At 33.3% G+C, this 24,712-nt stretch overlaps 3 protein-coding genes across 6 annotated transcripts; 2 read left to right on the forward strand and 1 right to left on the reverse strand.

Moving 5' to 3' along the window:
* Positions 1-1,918: 1,918 nt before the first annotated feature.
* On the forward strand, positions 1,919-4,862 carry LOC106775817 (probable cytokinin riboside 5'-monophosphate phosphoribohydrolase LOGL3). 2 transcript variants are annotated; one of them, XM_022786519.1, is made up of 5 exons: positions 1,919-2,270; positions 3,733-3,861; positions 4,041-4,225; positions 4,310-4,656; positions 4,787-4,862. In XM_022786519.1, exons 1-5 carry the CDS (start codon positions 2,064-2,066, stop codon positions 4,795-4,797), a joined length of 879 nt encoding a protein of 292 aa, XP_022642240.1. In that variant the 5' UTR covers positions 1,919-2,063; the 3' UTR covers positions 4,798-4,862. The 2 variants fall into 2 exon arrangements, with proteins under 2 accessions (XP_022642240.1, XP_014518505.1); XM_014663019.2 differs by lacking the exon at positions 4,787-4,862 and having other exon boundaries at positions 1,920-2,270; positions 4,310-4,765.
* LOC106775818 (disease resistance protein RPM1) lies at positions 4,787-10,482 on the forward strand. 2 transcript variants are annotated; one of them, XM_022786518.1, is made up of 2 exons: positions 4,787-4,843; positions 5,561-9,132. In XM_022786518.1, exon 2 carries the CDS (start codon positions 6,106-6,108, stop codon positions 8,887-8,889), a length of 2,784 nt encoding a protein of 927 aa, XP_022642239.1. In that variant the 5' UTR covers positions 4,787-4,843; positions 5,561-6,105; the 3' UTR covers positions 8,890-9,132. The 2 variants fall into 2 exon arrangements, with proteins under 2 accessions (XP_022642239.1, XP_014518510.1); XM_014663024.2 differs by lacking the exon at positions 4,787-4,843 and adding an exon at positions 9,143-10,482 and having other exon boundaries at positions 5,561-8,891.
* A 2,939-nt stretch (positions 10,483-13,421) lies between these two features.
* On the reverse strand, positions 13,422-19,497 carry LOC106775905 (ABC transporter C family member 3). 2 transcript variants are annotated; one of them, XM_014663145.2, is made up of 11 exons: positions 19,262-19,497; positions 17,195-18,969; positions 16,955-17,041; positions 16,207-16,860; positions 15,885-16,049; positions 15,347-15,641; positions 15,030-15,244; positions 14,624-14,929; positions 14,470-14,533; positions 14,123-14,362; positions 13,423-14,035 (listed from the first exon to the last, which is right to left on the reverse strand). In XM_014663145.2, the coding sequence occupies exons 2-11, from the start codon at positions 18,950-18,952 to the stop codon at positions 13,923-13,925; spliced, it is 3,897 nt and encodes a 1,298-aa protein (XP_014518631.1). In that variant the 5' UTR covers positions 18,953-18,969; positions 19,262-19,497; the 3' UTR covers positions 13,423-13,922. The 2 variants fall into 2 exon arrangements, with proteins under 2 accessions (XP_014518628.1, XP_014518631.1); XM_014663142.2 differs by having other exon boundaries at positions 13,422-14,035; positions 15,030-15,641.
* Between the last annotated feature and the right edge of the window lie 5,215 nt (positions 19,498-24,712).

Genomic DNA, 24,712 nt, shown 5'->3' on the forward strand with positions numbered 1-24,712 from the left:
AATTGCAAGAACCGAGGGAGTTTTTATCTAGAGTGTCGACAATGGTCGAACTCGTGAAATATAGAATTTATCCTATTAGGGAGTGACACATATACATTATATATATTAGCTCTTGTTAGGTAGAAATGATAAAACATAGTTAGGTACAAGGTCTTAGGTACTACTGAATACACTAGAGGGTTTGTTTGTGGTTATTAGTATATGAATGACTTATAAGAGCCTTTATATATGAATGTATGTTGTATGAATTAATGTAAAATTATATAGTGATTTGATTACTATTTTTATACAAGCTTTATTTTATTCAAAACTTATAAGTTCTAAAACTACACTAGCTTATCTACTTTATGTTGTGTTATGGTTTGAACATCTATAATTATCATATTTTATATGTGGACAAATGATACTTCAATGACAAAGTTGTGAAACAATATTAATGGTTTTTTTTAGATAAATAGTAGTGTTTTTAGATATATATTTTTGTTATTGTATAAATCTAGAAATATTATTTATTTGTTAAAAACTTAGTTTTTTGTTTCTCGTAAAGTTTTGAAAATGTAACGTCCCGACAACTTATAGGGAATATTGATTGTCCCCACATCCATTCATAAGAACTCCATAGTTAAACGTGCTTAGCCTGTAGTAATTTAGGGATGAGTAACCTTCTGTGATGACCTTCTGGAAAGTTTTTCCAGAAAGTGTGCTAGTGATGCTAAAACACATTAAAAAGTCTTGTGTTGATGTTTGAGAACAATCAAATTGACTTATATATTTTTTTATTAATTATGTAATATTTAAATTAGTGAAATAAATCTTGTAGGAGTGTCACGGAAACTAACTTCAATTAACTAAAGTGACGAAAGTACATAATTTTACTTCAAGGAATACAAAATGAAAAATATTTTTAAAATAGAAATTTTCTTATAAATATTTGGATATTAGACTGGAAATTTGAAGTGTTTTATTAAAAATTTATGATAGTAATGTTAAATTCACAAAAAGAATTTGAAATATTTTTTCTTTCAAATCTATATCCTTAATATTGATTGGCAAAAGAAAATTATAAATATATAATTATGTATGTTATATTTATGCTTTTTCATTAATATGATTTTAGTTAGGATAATTGGGTCTCTATTTCATTTAGATGACATTCAATTGATATTGTTCTTTAACGTAATGAATTTTTTTTTGTCGAGAGAAGCTAGTGTTAATTTTCAATAAATATTAGTTAATTTTTTTTCTTAATATCCAAAAGTTCCTTTTAATTGCCAGATATTTTTTTACCTTTAAAATTATTTTAGTTGATATTAACAAAAAAATTTATAGATTAAAATTATTTTTTAATCAATATTAATAAGAATTATTTTATCCTATATTAGTAATGTTGTTTTTCACGCTACGTTAATTAAAGTTTTTCTACTCTCATCAATAGAACTAGTTTTAATTAGGAAAATGATATTTTAACATCAATTTTTTTGACACAATTTTGACACTACACACGTGTCAAAATGTGGTTGGACGATTTCAAATTAAAAAAAAAACTTTGGTTTTTCTTTTCCAAATATGTCGTTGTTCAACTTTTTTAATTTGAAATCGTCCAACCACATTTTGACACGTGTGCAGTGTCAAAATGATGTTAAAAATTGGTGTTAAAATATCATTTTTCTTTTAATTAGTATAAATTAAGTGGATTTTAATTAATTATTAGCAGTCTTAAAATGTTTTTTTTTTAAATTATTCTAATTTTTTTAAAATTAATTTTCTTGTGTGGAATTTGAGGAATTAAAATAAATTTCTAATTTGAGAAAACAAAATGAGATTTACACAAAGAGAATAATTAAATATTTTTTAAGACACTCGGGTATGCATTAGATGAGGGTAATGTGATAATTTTATACATTAGTGTATAAATGTAAGGGGTGAGAAAAGGAGCACCTTGTTCATTCCTGATTCCCTTTGCTGCAATGAGCGTATATGATTCATGTTCCTAGTAAACTCAGACCTTGCATTTTTTATGCGTAGAAGGCTTGAAAAGTTGACGCCTTTAGGAAATTCGAGGGATGAGTTTCTCAGTGGCAGCTTCATTGGGTACTCATATTGCACTGAGAAACACTCATGAAGCAAGAATCAAGTGCCTCTTTATGTACAAAAGAGAAGAGAACAATAAAATTGGTTTCAAGTTCTCAAAGCACAAGGTCGTTCAAAGCAAAATTTCTCTAAGCAAGCAAGAGTTCAGTGAGTTGGATGAGAGGAAGAGCCCAGATGAGGTAGCATTTACCATGTTGTTAAAGTTAATGCCTTTTGCTTATTTGATGGGAATTGGTTGAAACCCTTTTGTGATATGAAAGTTTCTGTTTAGTTGGGTTGCTTGGAAGAGTAGGGATTAAATCAGTGTAAGCAGTGAGGTTGACAACTGATAGCTGTGTGATGTTTTAGTTCATAGGGCGTGTCCAGTGGTAAGGATTTGTTCAATTGAATCTGTTTTTGGGAATATGTTGTTGGTAATTGATAGAAGAATTGCCTCTGCTACAGTGATGCGAAGATAGGAATATTTATTCTGTTGAGTTTTCAATTTGCCGGTGGGACTGATTTCTTTTATAGTTGAAGTGCTTCTTCTGTTTTTGTTGTGAATGTTAAGGTCGTTGGTAGGGAAACTGGAACCCGTTAACATAAAAATGTGTAGGTTTTAGGACTAGAGAAAGGTTGCAATTTGGGTAGATTCCTTTCAGAAAGTCGTTGCAAACAGAATTTGTGAAAATGACTGGTGATTGCTGTGGTGACTCTTATGGAAGTCAGTCATGATCATTGGTGATAAACTGATAATTTTAATGAGATTTCTATTAAGTGATGATTGTTTAGAAAAATTCTTCTGCTTGTACTGGACCTAATTGTTGAAAATATTGTCATAAAGATGGTAAGATTTACTTGGATGAGATGAACCAAAGAATCCCAGCAGTTCAATTTAAATTGAATTACATTTTACCAAACAAAGAAAGTGAATTACTCTGGATCATGCTTACCTTCTTTTATTTATCCGCTTAATCTATGAAAAACGAAGTTCTAATTGAAATTTTACGTTTCTATTTGGAAAATAACTTATACCATTATCTGTATCTAGAAGGCTTCGTGTTTGCTAGTCATGTGTTTCATATTTTAGTAGGGTTTTAAATAATTGTTGGCTTCTAACACGTCTACTAGTCGCCTTGCCATTTTTCTTCCTTGGAGAGCATTGGTTCTTAGATTCGTTCTCAATTTTGGTACTTTTTTCTTGCCCTTGGTGGATGGTGCTATTGATTAATAATGAATATCATGGATAAGCCAGATTAAAAGGTGTGAGGTTAAGAAATGTAAGATGCTATATATATATATATGATGCATAGTGTTGCATGACCTACGGTATATTCTATCTGGTCTAGATTGGGGCAATATATTTTTTGCTTAATCAGGCAGGTGTCACTTTAATATTTCAATCTCTGGTGCCTATTACTAGTGCAAACCCTTGATATTTGATGCAGCTCTATGAAGCAATACCGAAATAATGGTGTGTAATGGCGGGACCAATCGTAATTTTTACATATTTCAGTTCACTAGAAAAACACTTTACACAGTTTTTCTGTGCCATTAATTCATCCCCTCTTGTTTAACTTCATATAAAAAAAATGTTCGTAATTCCAGTGAAAATCCAGGAAATTGATTCCTCACTCTCTTTTCTGTTTTTCAATATTACAGGTTAGAGAAGAGATTAAAAAATGTTATGAACTCATAAACAGATTAGGGAGAGGAGCTGTGTATCTGGGTTCTTCAAGGATGGGACCCAGCCATTCACATTACATGCAGGCACAAGAGCTGGCTAAAGAGGCAAGTAAATTCTTACAATAGCTTCCTGCCTCTTTTTTCAGCATACATGCTGGTGGGTATTGTATAGGATCTCATTAAGTTGTTACCTAATCACATTGTTTCTGGTATTAACAGCAGTGATAGTGGCAAAGGTTTTCTCTAGTTATGATTATTTTGTTTTCATATATCCTGCTCTCCAGATAGCAAATCTTTTGGACTGCACTACTTGGTCAGGGGCTGGACCAGGGCTAATGGATGCCGTTACTCAGGGTGCTATGCTAGCAGGAAAACCGGTTGGTGGATTCAAGATAGGAAAAGAAGCTGGTGAATGGACAGCATCTAATTTTCATCCGTACTTACCATCAGAAAATTACCTCACCTGCAGGTAATCCTCAACTGTTGAGCAATAACTTGTTCAATTGACATGTATGTAGTTGGCTGCTTGGAGTGTTTTAACGTTTGAGCTCAGGTTTTTCTCTGCAAGGAAGCATGGGTTGGTGGATGCTGTAGTGAGGAACAATTCATTTGATAAGACTGCTGTGGTTGCCCTTCCTGGTGGGGTTGGTACTTTAGATGAGGTGTTTGAGATGCTGGCATTGATTCAGCTGGAACGGATTGGATCAAAGCTTCCTATTCCCATGCTCTTGATGAACTATGATTCATTTTATTCAAAGCTGCTTGACTTTTTGGATGATTGTGAGGGTTGGGGAACGGTCTCTAAAGGCGAGGTTGCATCATTGTGGAAGGTTTGTAACAGCAACTCAGAAGCTTTGGCGTACCTAGAAGAATTCTATGGCATTTCTTCTATTGACAAAAGTAAGAATGTAACTAAATTTCATAGCACGTATGGATCACCCTCATAAGATTTTTTTTACTTTTCTTTTCTTGCTGAACTACTGCAATATTACCAGTTTTTTTGTTGACATTTGACATGTGCACTTGCAAGATCTGATCTGATTGTACTGATACGGGTTCTAGGATTTCTGCCTTCCTAGACAAACAGGTAAAATGTTCTTCTGGCCATTTAAATATTTTTTTATTGCAATATCATCAATAATTCTTTGGTGATCAAGATTTTTTAAGAAATGATTTTCAATAGAAATTAGAACTGAACTATTAATCTATTTTGTGACATAGCAGATCGCAAATAAGATTTTAGTAATTTAAAAAAAAAACATCTTTCAATATATGGAATAGTTATATAAGTTATACATTCCGAAATGTCAATTGCAGAACACCTAAATGTCCATTCTGAAACACAGTGATGTGTATTACAGTGCGGGACAATGCATTCCAATGGATTACAATCACAGTGTTCACTGCAGCATTCGTGATAGCTGCATCACATTCAGTATCAGCACCGTTATTGGCGGCGCCGCCATGGCCATTCGCATCCGTCTTTAGTATATCATCCTCTTAGAGACAAATTAAGGACTGAAAAAATAAAGCCATTCATCAAAATAGGCACACAAGGAAAGTTGGAATAATAAATAATCATGCTGTGAAAATTAAAAGGATAAATAATCAAGGTATTTTAAGTCACCGAGACTGCAATTGTAGCTCACAGGCGTATTTGCTTAAAACTTTTGTTAGAATTAATACATTTAAGATATTATTTGTTTTGAAAAATAAAATATGATTATGATTTTGTTAAATTGTTTTTAAAAAGATAAAAATGATAAAACTATTTAAACTGATATGAAATTGTTGAACGCGATAGGATTACTTATATCTTGAACCTCCATGGATAAATCCAACAGCGGCAGTTAACTGTTATGGAGGTGAAGGAAGCAAAAGCCGAGAAAAGATATCTGGCATGTGGGTTAGCCTTTTCTTTCTTACATTAGCAGACTAAGAAGCTGATTCTCGTAGATAATGTTCAGGGAGAAAAATGGTAGATTAAAGAGCTTTAAATAGTAGAATCAAATGAAATTATTCCTGTAATGAAAGGCAAAAACAGATGTATTAGAACCGAATTATTCCTGTAATGAAATTACTTTCGTAGATAGTGCTGTTCAGGGAGAAAAATGGTATCTACACAAACACAATATGCTATAGATAAAATATACATAACGAAGATGTATTAGGGGCAAAATGAAAACCGAGTCAAATCAATCATGCTTTTTTTTTATACAAAAAAAAGGAAAGATATTATAATAAACTGTGTATTGGTTGGCTAGCTACAATTATTGGCTATAGTGTTGAAGAACATAAAGTTGTACAGTAGTCAACACCACAAAGCTCGAGAAAGAGAGCTAGGCTAAAATGGCAGAAACTGCAGTGTCTTTTGCGAGTAAGCATGTGCTTCCAAAATTTTTGGAAGCTGTAAAGATGCTGAGAGATCTACCAAAAGAAGTAGCAGAAGTTGCAGATGAACTAGAAAGCTTTCAAGATTTCATCCATGATGCAGATAAAGTGGCAGAAGCTGAAGAGGATAAAAATAGGCGTGATAGAATAAGAAAAAGGTTGATGAAGCTGAGAGAAGCAGCTTTTCGCATGGAAGATGTAATCGATGACTATGTGATATGTGACGAAAAACAACCTGAAGAAGATCCTCGATGTGCAACTTTACTCTGTGAAACTGTTGAAATCATCAAAACTCAAATCCTTCGCCTGCAAATAGCGTATCAGATTCAGGATGTTAAGTCACTTGTTCGTGCCGAAAGAGATAGCTTCAAAAACCATTTTCCTATAGGACCAAGATCAGACGGTTCTAGAAGAAATGAAAACTTCACATGGCAGAAACTTCGAATCGATCCTCTGTTTATTAAGGAAGACGAGGTTGTTGGATTTGAAGGCCCTATACATACATTGAAAAAATGGTTGACAGAGGGAAGAAAAGAACGCACTGTCATCTCTATTGTAGGAATGGCAGGATTGGGAAAAACCACTCTTTCTAAGCAAGTTTTTGACAGGGTACATACAGACTTTGAGTGCCATGCGTTGATTACAGTGTCTAGATCCTACACTGTTGAAGAGTTGCTGAGGGATATGACGAACAAGCTTTGCAAAGAAAGAATGGAGGATCCTCCTCGGGATGTTGCAACTATGAATCAAATGTCGTTGATAGAAGAAGTCAGAAACCGTTTGTGCAATAAGAGGTATGTTGTCTTGTTTGATGATGTATGGAATGAAACATTTTGGGATGACATTGAATTGGCTCTGATTGATAATAAAAATGGAAGTAGGATATTAATCACTACCCGGGATGAGAAGGTTGTGAATTTCTGTAAAAAAGCTTTATTTTTTGAGGTGCATAAGTTACAACCTTTGAGTAAAGCAAAATCATTGGAGTTGTTATGTAAGAAGGCGTTTGGGTATGGTTTTGATGGATGTTGTCCAAAAGATTATGAAGAAGCAGGTCTGGACATTATTAGGAAGTGTGAATGTTTACCTTTAGCAATTGTGGCAATTGGTAGTCTTTTATATAGAAAATGTAAAAGTTCATCTGAATGGCACCTTTTTAGTCAAAATCTAAGTTTGGAGTTGCAGAGCAATTCCGAGTTACACAGTGTAACAAAAATTTTAAGTTTGAGTTACGATGATTTGCCACATAATCTCAGGTCATGTTTGTTATATTTTGGAATGTATCCTGAAGATTACGAAGTTAAATGTGGTAGAATAATTAAGCAGTGGATAGCTGAAGGGTTTGTGAAACATGAAAGTGGAAGAAATCTAGAAGAAGTGGCACAACAACATTTAATGGAGTTGATCAGTCGAAGCCTAGTACTAGTAGCATCATTTACTACAGATGACAAAGCTAAAACATGTCGTGTTCATGACTCAATACATGAAATGATTCGTGGAAAAATTAAGAATACAGGGTTTTGTGAGTATATTGATGAGCATAATCATTTGGAGTCAAGTGGTATCATTCGACGCTTAACAATAGCAAGAAATTCCAATGGTTTAAGTGGATCCATAGAAGAATCACAAAATATTCGGTCAATTCTAATTTTTACAAATGAAGTGTCATCTGAAGACTTCACCAGACGCTTGCTTGCAAAATACATGCGGTTGAGGGTGCTCGATTTTGGATATGCTCCATTACATGATGTTCCTGAAGATTTGGGGAGTTTAATCCACTTAAAGTATTTAAGCTTCCGCGGTACATTCATAAGTGGCCTTCCAAAATCCATCAGTAAGCTCCAGAACTTAGAAACTCTAGATGTACGAGCATTTGGGGAGATTGAGGTACCAAAGGAGATTACCAAGCTGAGAAAGCTACGTTATCTATTGGGTAACCCAATATCTTCCATTGCAGTGAAGGATAGTCTTGGGAGCATAACATCTCTGGAAAAGATGCATGTATTGATAATAGATCCAGATGGAGTAGTTATTAGGGAGCTTGGAAAGCTAAAGCAATTAAGGGATCTGAGGCTTACCATGCTTAGGGGAGATCAAGCTGATACTCTTTGTTCCTCAATAAACGAGATGCCACTCTTGGAGCGACTACATATCTCTTTAAAATATGGGACTGAAACAATTGACTTGCACATTAGGTTATCCTTGTCTAAACTAAGGAAGCTTCGCCTATATGGCAGTTTAAAAGAGTTACCAAATTGGATTCCGCGACTCCAAAATCTTGTGAAATTGTCTTTGGTTGAATCCAGGTTAACTAACATTCGATTGGCAGATCTTGGAAGTATGCCAAATTTGTTGTTGCTCTCTTTTGACTCTAATTCTTATGATGGAGAAACTTTACATTTTGAAAATGGAGGATTTCAGAAATTAAAGGAACTACATCTCAATGGTTTGCAGCAATTGAGCTCCATCTTTATTGATAGCGGAGCACTGCAATCTTTGGAAAAGCTTCAGATAATGAGTATTCTCCAACTGAAGGCAGTACCCTGTGGCATTCAACACTTAAAGAAACTCCAAGTTCTCGACATCTTATATATGCCGACCGAATTTCAACAAAGGATTGACCCCAACGGAGGAAAAGAGCATTGGATGATCAAACATGTGCCCGATGTACATTTTGTCACGAAAAATCGTGCTTTGCTATTGGCTGAGAGAGCAGCTGAAATTTTTTCTTCGCGGTTATAGAGGTGTGATCTTTATCTTTATTAATAGTTTTATAGCTTGATATCACAAAAACATTATCTCCTAACCTATAATCCTTTTCATCAGACTAAAATGAGTTAAAATGATATTTGTAAAGACTAAACAAAAATCTTTATAATTATAAAGAATAGAAGTTTATATATTTGTAACTATAGGAACTAAGAAGAAAATAGACCTGTTATTTAATCACGTCCTCACATTTTCCATTCTTGAAAATTTATTGTATATGCGTTAGGTCTATTATATGTTGGTTGACTCATGGCTTGGAACTACTCAAAATCTAGATCTCCCATATTATGTATGGACTCTCTGGTATGTCCATTCAAGAAATCCAACAACTGATGTTGTCTGTGAAAAGTGTTATACGAATTGGAGACTGAATAAAAGTACCTACTCGTCCTGATTTGTCCAGTTGAGGAACCCATCATTGTTGGTCATAAACATCAAAATTTGTGGTTTAAGTATGGATGCAAGTGATGCTGCATATTGCTTTTGGGATGGCCTTTGTCTCTATTCTAGCTTTTGGTGTTTGTTAGCGTATATGCACTATGGTTTTCTTTATTCTATGTGTGTCCCTTTTCATCACATTCCATCAAGAGTATTGATAATAGAAGCCAAACTGCCAACTCAAGCTCAATTTCATCACATTAGAAGACTCGCGTCGCGATGTGTTGAGATAAACTTAATTAAATTTAAGGGTTTATTTGTAATTTCGTTTTAGTTTTATTTTGTTTTTCAATGTCGTTTTGTTTTCCAGTTTTTCGTTTTCAGTTGTCACGTGTGGTAAACGGTTTCTGTTGTAAACAGGTTGATGCTGCGTATCTTTCTATTTTTATTGTACTCGGCCATATCTTTCTATTTTTATTGTACTCGGCCAGTTTTATGTTTGGTTTAATCATTCAGTCAGTCCTAATTTTTGCGTGGAATCTCAATTTCGTTCTTTTCTTTTTCGTTTTCTCAATTGGGTTCCAAATTTTGAAAAATTGGATCAATCAGATCCTTTCCCTTAAGTTGGGGTTTACGGAGTTAACTATGTGTGTAATGTGGAAACAGGAGTCAGTTAGTTATATATACGTGGTTGACTTAGTTAAAATAGAACTAAAGCAACGTTTTATTAAAATTGGAAAAAGGTAAAGTTTTATTAAAATTGTAAAAAAACAATTTATTAAATTGGAAGAAAAGCAGCAACGTTTATAATAGGAATTGGGATTGGGAGGGTACGTTTTCGAATTAGGGATTGAGGGGAAGAAATTTGTTCTGCTAGGGTTCGTCAAAAGTGTCATCAATTTCATCATTTGGGATCTCGTGAGAGGGAAGTTGCAACAGCAGATGAAGAAGAAAAGGAAGAAGAGCAAAAAGATGAACAGAACAAAGACAAAGAATTTTCATATTCTTTGGGTTTTCTGAAGAAATGTGGCAATCGAATGAAAGGTTTAGAGTGCACTGTGTTGTAGAGAAAAGAAGAGGTTTTGATTGGATGAATGACATGGTTCACCAACATGAAGTGCCTCTACATCCCCATGACATGAGAAATCTTTTCAGAGTTCCTGCGAAAAGCAAAAATAATTGATCTGTACTGGACTGCAGTTAACTGTACTATATTGTACTAAAAATAACTGATCCATTTCTAGTAACAGTTCAGTATACTATCTTATGGTTCAGTTTTTAAAAACTGAACTTATAACTGTTACAGTTCAGATAACTGTGAGAACTGTATCTACTCTTACATCTTCTCTAATTTCAGTTCAATGGTTTCATCTTGTCAAGAAATCTTTATTTAATAATAAAATATTAATAAAAATAACTATTCACATAAAAAAATAATAATTAATTTTTTAAGACAACTTTTTTATCACAAAATTTATATTTTTATCAATAAAAATAAAAAATATAATTTATATTTTTATATTTTTTAAGTTATATAAATATAAATATATATATATATATATATATATATATTTATTTATTAATAAAATAAAAAAATAAATAAAAAATAAAATAATTTTTAATAATAAAAAATATAAATAAAATAGAAAATAATAATATTAAATAATTAAAAATTAATTTATTAGACACTTATGAATAAAATAAAATAAATATTAAAATAAATTTTAATTAAAAAGAATATGTATTGTTATACTATTTAGTTTAAAAATTAGTACGATTCAGTTTAAAATTAATATAGTTACTAGTGCAGTTCAGTTTATATTGTAGTTTAGTTAAAATTAGTGTAGTTTACAATTTAGTTAATAGTTCAGTTAGTGTAATTTACAATTCAGTTAATAGTTTAGTTCAGTTAGTGCAGTTTACAGTTCAGTTAATAGTTTAGTTAGTGCAGTTTACAATTCAGTTAATAGTTCAATTAAGTTCATACTGTAATTTAGTACAATTCAGTATAGTTCAGTTCAGTTTGATAAAAGAAAAAACAGTTCAGTTTGTCTGAACTGTTTTACAGTCCAGTTTGTCTGAACTGTTTTATATTCCAGTTTGTCTGAACTGTTTTACAGTTCAGTTTTTAGCATGCCCACCCCTATATATAATACACATATAAGTACGTATAATCATCAAATATTTGGTTATCAATTTGTTATAAGTTAAGAGATTCCATTTAAACAATTTAAATTAATATTTCATTTGAAAATTAACGATTAATAGTATAAGAAAATACAACAAAGAACTATTTCTACTAGGCTGCCAGAAAATGATCACGTGGCATCATTTTATCTTTTGTCCATATTCATATATGTGCAGCTTATAATGAATAAAACATTAATGTGACATACATTTCCTTTGTTTAAAAAGTGAAACCTGCCCGCAACAAATGAAATTACCTGGCTACATTTTTTTTTTCTCTTGGGAACAATCGAATTGCCAAATACATACATAACGACCACTAAAGTCAGTTTCTGAATCAGCCAACAACCGAAGAGATGAGCTGCGGAAATGCATAAACAATTGAATTATAACTCACTTTACCTCTTCCAATTGATACGTATATGCTTTCTTACTGTAGCAGACCAACAACCACCTCAAACATTTTCTATGACGCATTTACATTAAAAGAATGTACATCTACACACATTTATTATTACTAGTTTCAAGTTCTAGTGCATATCAAAGTAATTCTAGAAAAATATAGAAAATTATAAAATAGAAGTATTAAAATGTAATGAATTCCATAATATTATAGATAAATCTAAGATAGAAAGAAAAAAAAGTCAAGAATAGTCTTTATAAGTAAAAATTTAGAACATTCCACATAAGTAGTGGTTAACATATTTTGGAATCGACTGCAATGAGACATTTTCTCTAGTTTCTTGCTTAGATACAATTAGAGTTTTAATAGCTCTTGCAACACAAAAAGAATGAAACATCTATTAACTCAATGTCAAATCAACCTTTCTAAATTAAGTGTTTGAAGAAAAGATTTATGTTGAACAACAACACTTCGTTAATGAAGACAAAGTATTAAAAATTAAAAAAGCATTATACGGTTTGAAGCAAGCTCCTCAAACATGGTATAACAAGATTGATCAATACTTCATAGATCAAGAATTCAAGAGGAGCAAGAGTGACCCAACACTATGTATTAAGGCACAAGGTTAATACCATCTCATTGTCTTCTTATATGTCGATGATCTTATCTATACAGGAAACAATATGGAGGTGACTAAAGAATTTAAAGAAGACATTTGAAATGACTAACCTTGTCTTGATGAACTATTTCTTTGATATAGAGGTCAAACAACAAAAATAAGGTATGTTTATCTATCAAAAGAAATATATTGAAGTTCTCCTAAAAAAGTTTAAGATAAATGATTGTAAACATGTCACTACTCCGTTGGCGGTAAACGAGAAACTACAAAAAGAGGATGGAGCACAATAGGAAGATGCATCATGCTATAGGAGTTTAATTGGAAGTCTTTTATCTCAAAGTTACACGATTATGTATTTTAGAAGTCTTCTATCAAGATTAATGCAAAAACTAAGTTAAATTCATTATGAAGTAGGAAAAAGAATTTTAAGATATGTACAAAGCACAAAGGAGTTTGGTATATGATACAAAACCATGACTAAGTCAAGGATGATTGGCTAATATAAGAGCAAAACTAGTGCATTAGACAAATGGCAGGAAACATGGTAGACTGATCTATGCAAGCCCAGAACTTTGGAAATAAAAGGTGCTTTTTCTTCTTCCTATTTATAGCTTTTCACAAGGATATGTAAGGACTAAATCCTTTCCATAATTCAAAAGGCAACCGTTTTCTAATCCCTAAATGGTTAATTTTACCTTTTTACTTCTATTTTGTGCAATCCCATAGTTTTGGGAAAGCTCCAAGTAAAAATTTAAGGATAGCTGCTTCTATTATTATTGATGTCAGACTCGTCATTATAAAACTAGAAATCTGAATGATACCTCTCGCATGATTTTGGAAAAATAACATAAATATTGGTATGTTTCTTTGAAGCAATAAAGAAATAATAGGCCATTATGGATTAATCCTACACATGATTTCTCTAGAAAAACCCTTTGCAGATAGTTCTTTTATCTGTTAGCTTATTTCCATTTGTCTAACTTCATATCATGAATCATATAGTCCTCTGAAATTGTAATGAAAACCTTGTCCTCACTGCCTTTTTCTTTCTTTCTTTCTTTATATATGTAATCATGCAGGAAGAGATTAAAAATTGTTAAGAACTTTCAAACAGAGAGAGGAGTTGTTGTGTATATGAGTTTTGAAGAATGAGACTCTATCATTCTCATTACGTGCTAGCACTACGGCTTGGTAAAGTAGCAAGTCAATTCTTAAAAGTTACATATGCGTCCTGCGTCCACTTTTTGGCTTACTTGCTTGTTGTGTTGTATTGTCTTATCATTTGTCACTTAATAACCTCTCTATAAAGCTTGAAGAATATTCTCCTGCACCATGCAATATTTCAGGTTTCTTGTTGACATTTGGCATGCAATATTACAAATATATCTGGTTCGAGGAAAATTTAAAATCAGTTTGAATTTAATTTCCAAAACCAGAATCTGATCTCCTTGTGTATTCAGCAACCAGTAGAGCAAGAGATGAAGATTTGTTCTTAAGCAGTTTCTTTGGTGAATCATATTCTTCAATCAATCCTGAAGCATCAATATGAAACGAAATCATATGATTAAAGTTAAGACAAGACCACATTGGAAAGAAGAAAGAGACAGAGTGATGCTTACCTTGATTTAAAAACAGAACCATGTCACTGTCAATGATTGAAGTTATCCTATGAGCAATGGTGAGGACTGTGCATTCTGCAAAATGATGCTTAACTGTTTGCTGAATAATATTATCCGTGGCTGTATCAACAGATGCAGTAGCTTCATCAAGCACCAAGATCTTGCTTTTCTTCAGTAGAACACGGCCTAGGCAGACCAACTGCCTTTGACCCATGCTCCAATTTTCTCCATTTTCAGTCACTGTAAAAGCTCATAATGATAAGTAATACACTCCCACTTCATTTAGGCATATGATTGTGACTTGTAACACCTGTTATGTCTATGTTCAAAGTTTTGAGAAGTCAAACCTATGGAGTCAAGTCTCCCTTCTTTTTTCCTTACTTCATCTCCAAGTTGGCACATCTCTAAAGCCTGAAAACATGTCTTAAAACAAATTAGGATGTATACCATGCAGAAACTAAAGGAATGAGTTCTTCCTAGTATCAAACAAACTCAACTTACCTGCCAAATCTGTTCATCTGTGTACTCTTCCAGTGGATCCAGGTTGCTTCTTACAGTCCCTTCAAACATTGTTGGCTCTTGAGGAATAATGCTTAGTCTAGACCGCAAATCATGAATTCCAATCGAAGTGATGTTAATGCTATCTATCAATATTTGTCCTGCAACAGGTTCAACAAGTCGGAAAAGTGTTTGCACTAGAGTTGTTTTTCCACTTCCTGTTCTTCCCACAATACCAGTTTTTGATCCAGCAGTAAAAGTGCAAGTAAGGCCTCGTAAAACAACAGGCAAGTGAGGAGCATATCGAACCTGCATAACACAGCTCCTCATTACAGTCATATACCACCAAGAAAATATAATTGTAGCCATCAATTCATAATGGAACAAATGAAGAACCATTCAAATATACCTGTAGATCCCGGATATGAACCTCACCAAATGATGGCCAATAATATTCCGGCTGGTTGTCTTTAATCACAAGAGGAGCTTCACTTGGGAGAGATGTATATTGAAGTATTCTTTCAACAGATATAATTTTGTTCTCCAAAGTGCAAAGAAACCAGATTATGTTAGTCTGTAGAGAGTTTAGATTAAGTCCATATGTCACAGCCAGTCCAGCAATGCCTTGAAAAAGACAAAAAATTGAAGTGAAAAAGGGAATGAAAGGTTTTAGTGTCATAAGGAGTAAAATTTGACTACTAAATGTATGCAGTTTTAAGTACTCACCTGGAGCAGTAAATGAGTTTGGAAAAGATATCAAGAAAACCAAACAGAAGGCAAATGTGAGAGTGGATAAAATATCCAATCTGAAATTCAACCATTCAATTGCAGCAGCACTGTATAATTTAGGTTGGGAATATCTGTCTATCAATTTCATATTTATGTCATTAAATCTTGATTCTTGCTCAAAACATTTTATGGTTGTTGATCCTGAAATTGTTTCTGAAAAATGTTGTATAACTGGAGCTTGACATGTACCAACTAATCGTGCCAGTTCCCTTGCAGATGCAGAATAGTATCGCTGCATTTATAGAAGCTCTATTTTAGCATAAATGACATCTTAGCACAATAACATCAGTCAGATTCATAATATTTTCCCTCTGAACGTGAGAAATATGATAAAATTATGTGTTCTTTAAACACTAATGACGAAATTAGGCACAATGAAAAATTAAACAGAGGGAATGAAAGTCAGAATCAGATTCACTTGGTGACATCTGCAGTTCTTGTTGCTGAATAATGTAGTTCAGATCTATAAAATTACCTGGTACCATATGCATGCTGCCATTACAGGAATCAATACTATAAAGATCTGCCATACCGCTTGAGAAATTATAACAATATTTCCCAAGATTTGAGTCAAATTAAGGGTAACTGCCCATACTAATGATGGAATGCTCATATCTAGTTCACTTTGGTCTGTTGAAGCCTGCAACAAAAGGAAAAATTATATTGAATATAGTAATTTAGGTGAAACAAATAAAGAACTTAACTCTCTAATACAATGCAATAAGCAATATGATCAGGTAAATAAGTTCTCTCTTCAAATTAAACCATTGAAGAATTATGAACATACTATAACATACTCTATTCAGGATTCGACCACTTGGGGTGGCATCAAAAAAAGATATTGGTGCTCGAAAAACACAGAAATGCATTTTATTGAAGAGCACAGTGGCTGTTTTATATCCAGCTATCACAGCAATAAATGCTCTGGCAAGGGTGAAAATTGAACTTCCGATTGCCAATGCGACATAGACAAGCATAAGTGTAAGGCTTCCAATATCAGGTTCAGCAGTTCCTGAAACAGGAGTTGCCACTGTCATCCAGTAATTGCTTGCAATTTGAAAACCCACGGTGAGTATCTGAGCAAGTAATATGAAGGGCACAAGAGCTCCTCCATAAGCTGTTGTGATGTATTTCCAGTATACATTAAACCCAACTATACCCTTTTCCCGTTCTTCTTCTTGAACAAGTTGTCCTTTTGATTCATTTCTGTCATCTTTATTATCCTTCTTATCATGTATGTTTTCCTCATTTTCCTCATATTCAAAATCAGTTAATGAATTTTTGTTCTCCTTGGTGGAACTTGGTTGTTTAAATGTTGGTCTTCTCTCTAAGGACTTAATTGATGAAGATAAAGCTGCTCTGTGTGCATCTACAAGTTCCATAAAATCGGTCCCTGACCTGAGAATGTCATTGAATTTTCCCGATTGAGTTATTCTTCCTTCTCTCATGACCTGTGAGCAAGAGAAAGTTACTGTTACATAGACAAAAAAATTGACCAAATGTGGATGTTTGAGTTCCTGAGCATGAAATTTATGAATCACTCACCAGTATTAGATCAGCATCAGGTAAGAATTCTACTTGATGGGTTACGTATATCACAGTTTTGGATTTTAAAAGGTCAAGCAAGCACTCCTGAAACAGTGTAGAGTAAAGGGAAAATCAGATTACAGCCTTTGTATCCAAAGGCAAAAGAAAAACTAGCATATCTACGTTTAAACTATATAATCTATTGAAGAAAAAGGAAGAATCCAATTCTGTAAAGAAGAAACTGTTGGGAAATAGTACCTTAAAAAGATGAGATCCCGTATGAGCATCCACCGCACTGAATGGATCATCAAAAAGATATATATCAGCATCTTGGTATATAGCACGCGCTATTTGCACTCTTTGCTTCTGTCCACCACTCAAATTGATCCCTTTCTCTCCAACAATGGTCTGATCTCCAAATGGTAGAATCTCAAGGTCTTTTTTCAAGGAACATGCTTCTAGCACCCTCTCATACTTTTCCCTGTCCATCTCTTTACCAAACAATATGTTCTCTTCTATCTTGCCACTCTGTATCCATGGTGATTGAGAAACATAGGCCTTTGTTCCACATATTTTCAGACTCCCAGATATCTTTGGGACTTCCCCTATAATGCAAGAAAGTAAACTAGACTTTCCTGATCCAACAGTACCACATACAGCAACCCTCGTACCATGAAAAACTGTGAGATTGATGTTTTTCAATGTTGGATTAGAGGAAGATAAATCCCATGAGAAATTTCCATCTACTAATTCAACTGCCTTATCAGAACTACCCCAAGGAAGCTTCTCTACTACATCAGTCTGCAACTCTTCTAAACGAAGAAATGATGCAATCCTTTCAAGAGAAATCCTACTTTGTGCAATCATTGTAATCGTGTCAGGAAGAGCGTAGATAGGCATTTGAAGAATTCTGAATGTTGCAAGTGCTGATAAGACCTTTCCTGATTCAAGTGGGATGCCTACAAGAACACAAGTACCAAAAGTAACCATTGCGATAAAAGTGGGGGCACTATTGAAGACAAATCTAACAACTGCTGAGCCAGCGAGAAATTTCTTCAGCCATATCTCCTCCGTTTTCCTAAGCTGAATAATCTTTGATAAGAACTTTATCTCCCATGCTTGCAGTTTTAGAATCCTCATATTCTTAAGAATCTCAGACGTAGCCTTCATTCTTTTATCTTTGGACTCCATTACCTTGCCTTGAAACTTTTCTTGCAATGATGCCACGGGATGGTTTAGCAACATTACAATCACAGTCGCACCAAGAGCAGCTATTGAAGCAACCCCTACACTTCTATAGAGAATCAACAAGGCGAGAGCAACTTGCAAAACACACATCCAGGGTCGGTGCATATACCAACAAAATTCTCCAATCCTTGAAGCATCAACAGTCATTAAGTTGATGATTTCCCCTGTGCTATGAACCTCCATTGATTGACATGAAAGAGTCAAACCTTTAGCATAGATCATTGCCACCAACTTTGATTGAATTTGAACCCCAGCCTGCTGAAACCTGAACATGCAGTGCCTGTCTGCAAGACTCTCCAAAAGCTTTGCAGCAACAAATGCCGCAGTCAAAACATATCCTTCATTTTTAAACATGTGTTCTCCGTTGAGGTACTGAACAAGGATATCAATAAGAAAGGGTCCTACATAAGAAGCACACGTAGACAAGAATTCAAATAAACCTGATAAGAAGATCCCTTGCCATGTCGACAAGAATAAAACCTTGGCCAGCTTAAGACTTGTCACATTCCTAACACTACCACACTCTGACTCTAATTTGCTTCTAAGAGTTTGAAAAATCCCATAGGCACTGTCACCAGTACCAAGACGTGGGATGTCTTCATGGTTTAAAGTCCTCTCATTGCCTACTGTTATTAATGGACTGATCCATGAGAAAGTGAGAATATTGAAAAATCCTGCATTTGAATTTTGGGTTAAATTTTCATTTCCTTTTGTCTTACTGGAGTCACCGTTTAGAAGGGTCTCTTCAAGAGGGGAAAGCTTAGCCATGTTGTTAACACAACAACCTGTGATAGAGGATCCTATATTAGAATCAAGGTATATAATTGGCAAGAAAACATGTTTTACATAGACATGTTTACAAAGTCAACCACAAAAGAATAGACACAGCACCAAATTCTTAACAAACATGGAAAGCTACGATCCTAAGCATTGGAGTCTCCGGTATGCAAGCACAAACAACACCAGAAAGTAGTTTAGTAAGCATAACACACGATTGAACACAAAAAATAACTAAGTTACAAGCCGGACTGCACTTGAATTACAAGAAACCAGAACTATGGAATCTAATGATCTCACTCTTTTATATGAGGTAGTCTTTCACTTCTTTTCATAGCCACAACACAAGAAGCAATGAACAAGACTTGGTAGAGTAAAGGAGACACATGACTTGTGAAAAGTGGTAAGGTTAGATGGTGCATCACAAGAAGAATAAGAACAGTAGTGAGAGAAGAAAAAGGGCAGTAGAACGTGATATGGATATTCCTTTACTTCAGAAAACATCGTAACCAATGAAGCTTCATTATTGAATAGATTTTTCTTGTTGAAGAATAGTGATTGACGTATTGACGTAAGAGTTCTTAAAGAACAAAAAACCACCAAGTAAGAACTCTTTGAACCAAACATTAATAACACACTAATACTTAAAAAATATTAAATAGTATCATATTGACATGACAATACAATCTATTTCAAAGTATATACAAAATTTAAATCAAATATAGTGTGTTATTTAAGTGAAGTATTCAATATTTATTAAGCTTATATTTAAAATAAAAAGAAACTAATAAATGTTTTTGGTTTTTCTACTTTTAAGCAAAAATAGAATAATGTTGTATTAAATTTATTGATTCGCTATAAAGTAATATTTTATCGATTATTTTATTTATTTTTATTTAATGGATACGCTAAATAAAATAAAATATGTGAATATATAAACTTTGCTAGTCTATTTATTAGTAGTCTTCCATTTGTTATGGGTACAATTTTCTATGAGTCGTGTGAATGCTCTTTTCAGAGAGATAGCTAAGTGACTATAAATATGAAAAAGAGAAACATAAAGTTGATAGAGTAGAGAGTGTGAATTTTAAATGCTATATAAAATTTGAAATTTTCTAATTTTAAGAATTAAATTATTATTATACAATTTCCAAAATTTTAATTTTTTTTAAAATATTCAAACGGTATATTTTATTACAAAGCATTTAAATTCTTTTACAAAGACTCTTCATCTAATTACAAGGTTATATTAATAAAGTTAGTAATTTTATTGTATGACTATTTGTCATTCAATGATATTACAACAAAAAAGTATTTATGAACAGTTTGAGCTTATTCCTGTTGGAGTCATTAGAAATAGAAAAAAATCTTTTTAATAACTTTTTTTGACAATGCATACGCGACAGTTTGTGATTAGTTCGTTTTAAATATTTTTTAGAATAAATTCAAATAGACCAATAAAATGATAATACGTGTCCTGTTGTCAAGAAATTGTTAAAAAGAATTTGTTAAAATACCATTGTCATTAGAAATATATGAACATAATGGATTCGTTTGTCATTTTATGATAGAAAGATTTGGAGTGAATTAGGGTTTGTGATGTGAGATTGGAGAAGTCAATGCTTTCGGTCATCAGTGTTGGAGTGGTCCTACTGATAATGCAAGCTTTATGGCTTTTCTTGCAATCAACTTTGTTTCTTTGTGTTGCACGTGCTTTGACTCACTTTTAAATCTCACAATGCATTGAAGGACCAAGCCATTTTGCTTCATCCCATCACTTCAAAATAAAATCTATCTATTCAAAGTTACTTTTTGTAATGATTTTATAGGATATAACAAGTAGAAAAGTTTAAATTCTTTTTGACAAACAACATTGATAGCGGTTGGATTACTTTGAAAAAAAGTTAACTTTAAGTATTGAAAACGTAAGGTAGAAATTAGAAAATTGGAAGATGTTAAAATGTTTCTCCTTTTGCACTTGAAAAGTATATATATATATGCTCTGACAAAGAACAAGGATACAAGAGATAGAAAGGTATGGTTGTGCGAAAAAATGAATGTGGAGGTTGCAGATGTAGGACAAAAATCATTGAGGTTGAAGCATGAGAATTTTCTAAAAGTATATTTTCTTTTCTCTTTATCCTGATTAATATCGTGGTATGTGAGCATTGATAATGTTAATATATTCAAATTTGAACTAACCAGGATGACAGAATGAACTTTCAAAGACTATTTCTTTTCTGTTCTTTTAATTTTTATTTTATTTTATTGGTTTTTATTTAAGGATAGAAGAAAACAATTGAACAAGAATACAAAATATTTTGAATTTCAGAAGGCTATAATTTTTTGAAACTAACTTAATATGTCTTAGTCATGGCCAAGTACATTTAATAATAGTTGGATTCATATGTGGAAAATGGACTTGAAATCTTATCATCATGGTCAAGTACACTTAATGGCATATGTCTTAGTCATGGCCAAGTATAATTAATAATAGTTGGATTCATATATGGAAAGTGGGTCTGAAAACTTATCATCATTGGGTCATCAATGTTTTTAATAAATTAGGTGTATTTTAGACCATGTATTAAGGGTTAAATAGCATAAGATTTTCTTTACGCCTTATATTAAGGGTCAAGTATTGTATGGTTTGTAATCTTAGTTTGATGGAGGGCATGATGACTATATGGAAAACTTTTAGTGAAGAGTTTTCTTGAGAAGGAAGTAGTAACATGTTATTTTCTATGTGGAGAAATTTTTGTTAAAGTGGATTATCACATATCACACTAAGAGTGGAGAAACTTTACAAAAGTGGATTGTTACATGACATTCTAAGAGTGGAGAAATTTTACAAAAGTAGATTGTCACATGACACTCTAAGAGTAGAGAAAAATTTACAAAAATGGATTCCCACATGGCACTCAAAGAGTGGACACACTTTGTAAAAGTGGATTGTCACATGACATTCTAAGAGTGGGGAGTTTTTAGGGTTTCTTGTCTACTTTGGAGATACCTTTATCTATAAATAGAGGAGTCTCCCCCCTTGTAAAATCACTTGATGAATTAGAATGTTATTATGCCAAAATATGTGCAAACATATCTTGTTTCAAGTCAAGGCTAGAGCATCCCATGAGATCCCTTTAGCCACCCTTCTCTAGAGTTGGTCCAACCTTTTTAGAGATCCATCAAACACCTCCATCTCACCACATATACTCCCCAAAACCGTGAGCACCACCATCATATCCATAGCTTCCACACCAATTCCACCTCACAACTTCATCTTCGTGCTTTGCCCTAACCTATCTTAAGGAGGTTGTTGTGATAACTTATATGTAATACACGTGAAATAAATGAATAGAAATTAATCACATTCCATAGTTTTAAGAATTAGTACTTACTATCAGAGATGGTATCGAAGAGAGAAAGATGGAGCAAAGAAAACACTCATGGCAGCAACAAGGAAAAAAAAAAACATGGAAGCAAAAGAAGATCAAAACAGGTAAGGGAAAACTGGAAGACTCATGTAATATATATTGTTGTTTGTATGTGTTACAAGAGAGAAAAGGGAACCTTAGTTTATATAGGGTTCCTGCAAAACAGAGAGAAAAAGGAAAAATAGGAAAACCCCTAAATCCTAACTAACTACAAACCCTAACTGACTAATTATTTCTCCTAAGTAGTAATATTAACTAACATAACCATTTTAGTAGCCTTCCCTCAAGCTGGATGATGTATATTGACTAATCCAAGCTTGAGGATGATAGATCGAAAGTGAACATGATAAGGAAACTTTGTGAAGAATGTCAGCGAGCTGTTCATCCGAGCAGATGGGGAGAAGATGCAGAAGGCTGGAATGGATCTCTTCTCGCATACAACGTAGCAGTGCAAGTCAATATGCTTCTGCTTTTCATGGAATCTTTGGTTGTGACCTATATGCCTAGAAAATTTATTATCGTAGTAAAGGGTAGTTGTGACAACAATTTGGATGTGAAGATCTTGAAGAAAATAGTAAAGTCATTGTATATTACACAATGTAGCAACTAGAGCACGGTACTCGACTTTAGTGGAAGACATGTAGTGGACCTTCTACTGTTGGGACAAGTGGTCCAATCAGAGTCATTAAAAGCCTTTATTTGTTTCAGAGTCAAGAGTAAAGCAAAGTCGGATAGTGATAGTTAGTAAGTGGTTGCATAAATTAACTTAATAAATTGACAATAAAACATAAGTTAGGTCTAATGTTGGTAAGGTAAAGTAACTTCCCTATCAATTTGTGATAGGAGTTGGGATTATCTATGTAGTTCTATGTTTTATACAGAGAAATTGTGTTACTCGGAAAGGGAGTAGAGCATGACTTGCTTCCTAGCATTCATGTTTCTTTAAGAATGTCCAGAGCATATTTTCTTTGATAAAGATGGATATCCTTCTTAGACCTAGCCACTTCAAAGCCTATAAAGTATTCGAGCTCTCCTGAATTCTTGATTTGAAATTAATGGTGTAGGAGAACCTTTATGTGATCAATCTTTATAATAGAATTTCTTGCCAAAATAATGTCATCTACATACACAAGTATGGTTGTGAAATCTGTTGATGTTTTCTTAATAAAGAAAGAATGGTCAAATTTAGATTGATTGCAATTAGCATATATAAGGAAAGTATATAATTTGTCAAACCATTATCTACTGGCTTGTTTTAGACCATATAGAGACTTAGTTGGTCTGTAAACGTGTCCCTTCTCATGAACATTTAGATTAAGTGGTGACTCTATATATATTTCTTCATTTATGTCCCATGTAGAAAGGAATTGTCTATATCAAGTTGGTGTAGAAACCAATTCTTTGAGGCAGTAAGGGCAAGCAGTAATATGATAGTGGTGAGCTTGGCAAGAGGAGAAAAAGTCTCTAGAAAGTTTATTCCTTCTTGTTAAGTATAACCTTTTATATGGTGTCATTTGTCTTGTGTTTGATTTTGTATACCCATCTATAGCCAATGGAAGTTTTTCCAAGAGGAAGTTGGGTTGAATACTTGGTACCATTGTCTTGTAAGGCTTTGATCTCTTTTTGCATAGCATCTGCCCTCTCGAGATTAATTTTGGCTTCATCATAGAAATTGGGTTCACTACTAACAGTTATAACTAGGGTGTAAGTGTTTCTCAAATAAAAAGTCATAAGATAAAATGTCAAAGATAAGATAAGGAGTTTTCAAACCATTTTTTACACATAAGGATTTAGATAAGGATTGATTAGCTTGATGTATGCAATCATTCAAGTATCTAGTAGTCCTTTTAACTCTAGCGGACTTTCTGTGATTGTGAACTCCTTCACTTTCAGTAGAATCAATGTTGTTAGTATTGGCATTCTCGGTAGGGTTTTGGCCATCGTTGTTACTCTCAACTAGGCTTTTCTCATTGACAGAGTTATAGCTACATGAAGTATCATTAAGAAAAATTATTCCATCCTCTTTATTACCATAAGTTTCCTTATTATTTTGCTGGCTTTTGTATGGAAAACATTTTTACAAAAGATAACATTCTTACTTATAAAGATTTCCCCAGCGTTGATGCATGCATAATGTAACCTTTCACGCCATTTTTATAACCAAGAAAAACACCTTTTTTGGCCCTAGGATCTAGTTTATTTATGTTATTTTCTAAAGTGGAAGCAAAGCATAAGCAACCAAAGGTTTTTAAATTGAATAAGTCGGAGGAGTGTGTCATACAATAGATCATGGGGAGTTCTCCCATTAAGGACAGGG

This window comes from Vigna radiata, chromosome 10, assembly GCF_000741045.1.
Source record: "Vigna radiata var. radiata cultivar VC1973A chromosome 10, Vradiata_ver6, whole genome shotgun sequence".
NCBI classification, from domain to species: Eukaryota; Viridiplantae; Streptophyta; class Magnoliopsida; order Fabales; family Fabaceae; genus Vigna; species Vigna radiata.

Bases quoted from the DNA above. Each gene is read 5' to 3' on its own strand.
- LOC106775817 (XM_014663019.2), top strand. From the start codon at position 2,064: ATGAGTTTCTCAGTGGCAGCTTCATTGGGTACTCATATTGCACTGAGA. The intron at 2,271-3,732 runs GTAGCATTTACC...TCAATATTACAG, and splicing joins AGAGGAAGAGCCCAGATGAG to GTTAGAGAAGAGATTAAAAA. The intron at 3,862-4,040 runs GCAAGTAAATTC...CCTGCTCTCCAG, and splicing joins CACAAGAGCTGGCTAAAGAG to ATAGCAAATCTTTTGGACTG.
- LOC106775818 (XM_022786518.1), top strand. From the start codon at position 6,106: ATGGCAGAAACTGCAGTGTCTTTTGCGAGTAAGCATGTGCTTCCAAAA.
- LOC106775905 (XM_014663142.2), bottom strand. From the start codon at position 18,952: ATGGCTAAGCTTTCCCCTCTTGAAGAGACCCTTCTAAACGGTGACTCC. The intron at 17,042-17,194 runs GTACTATTTCCC...ACACTGTTTCAG, and splicing joins CGGGATCTCATCTTTTTAAG to GAGTGCTTGCTTGACCTTTT. The intron at 14,930-15,029 runs GTATATTTGAAT...TGTGTTATGCAG, and splicing joins TTCATATCCGGGATCTACAG to GTTCGATATGCTCCTCACTT.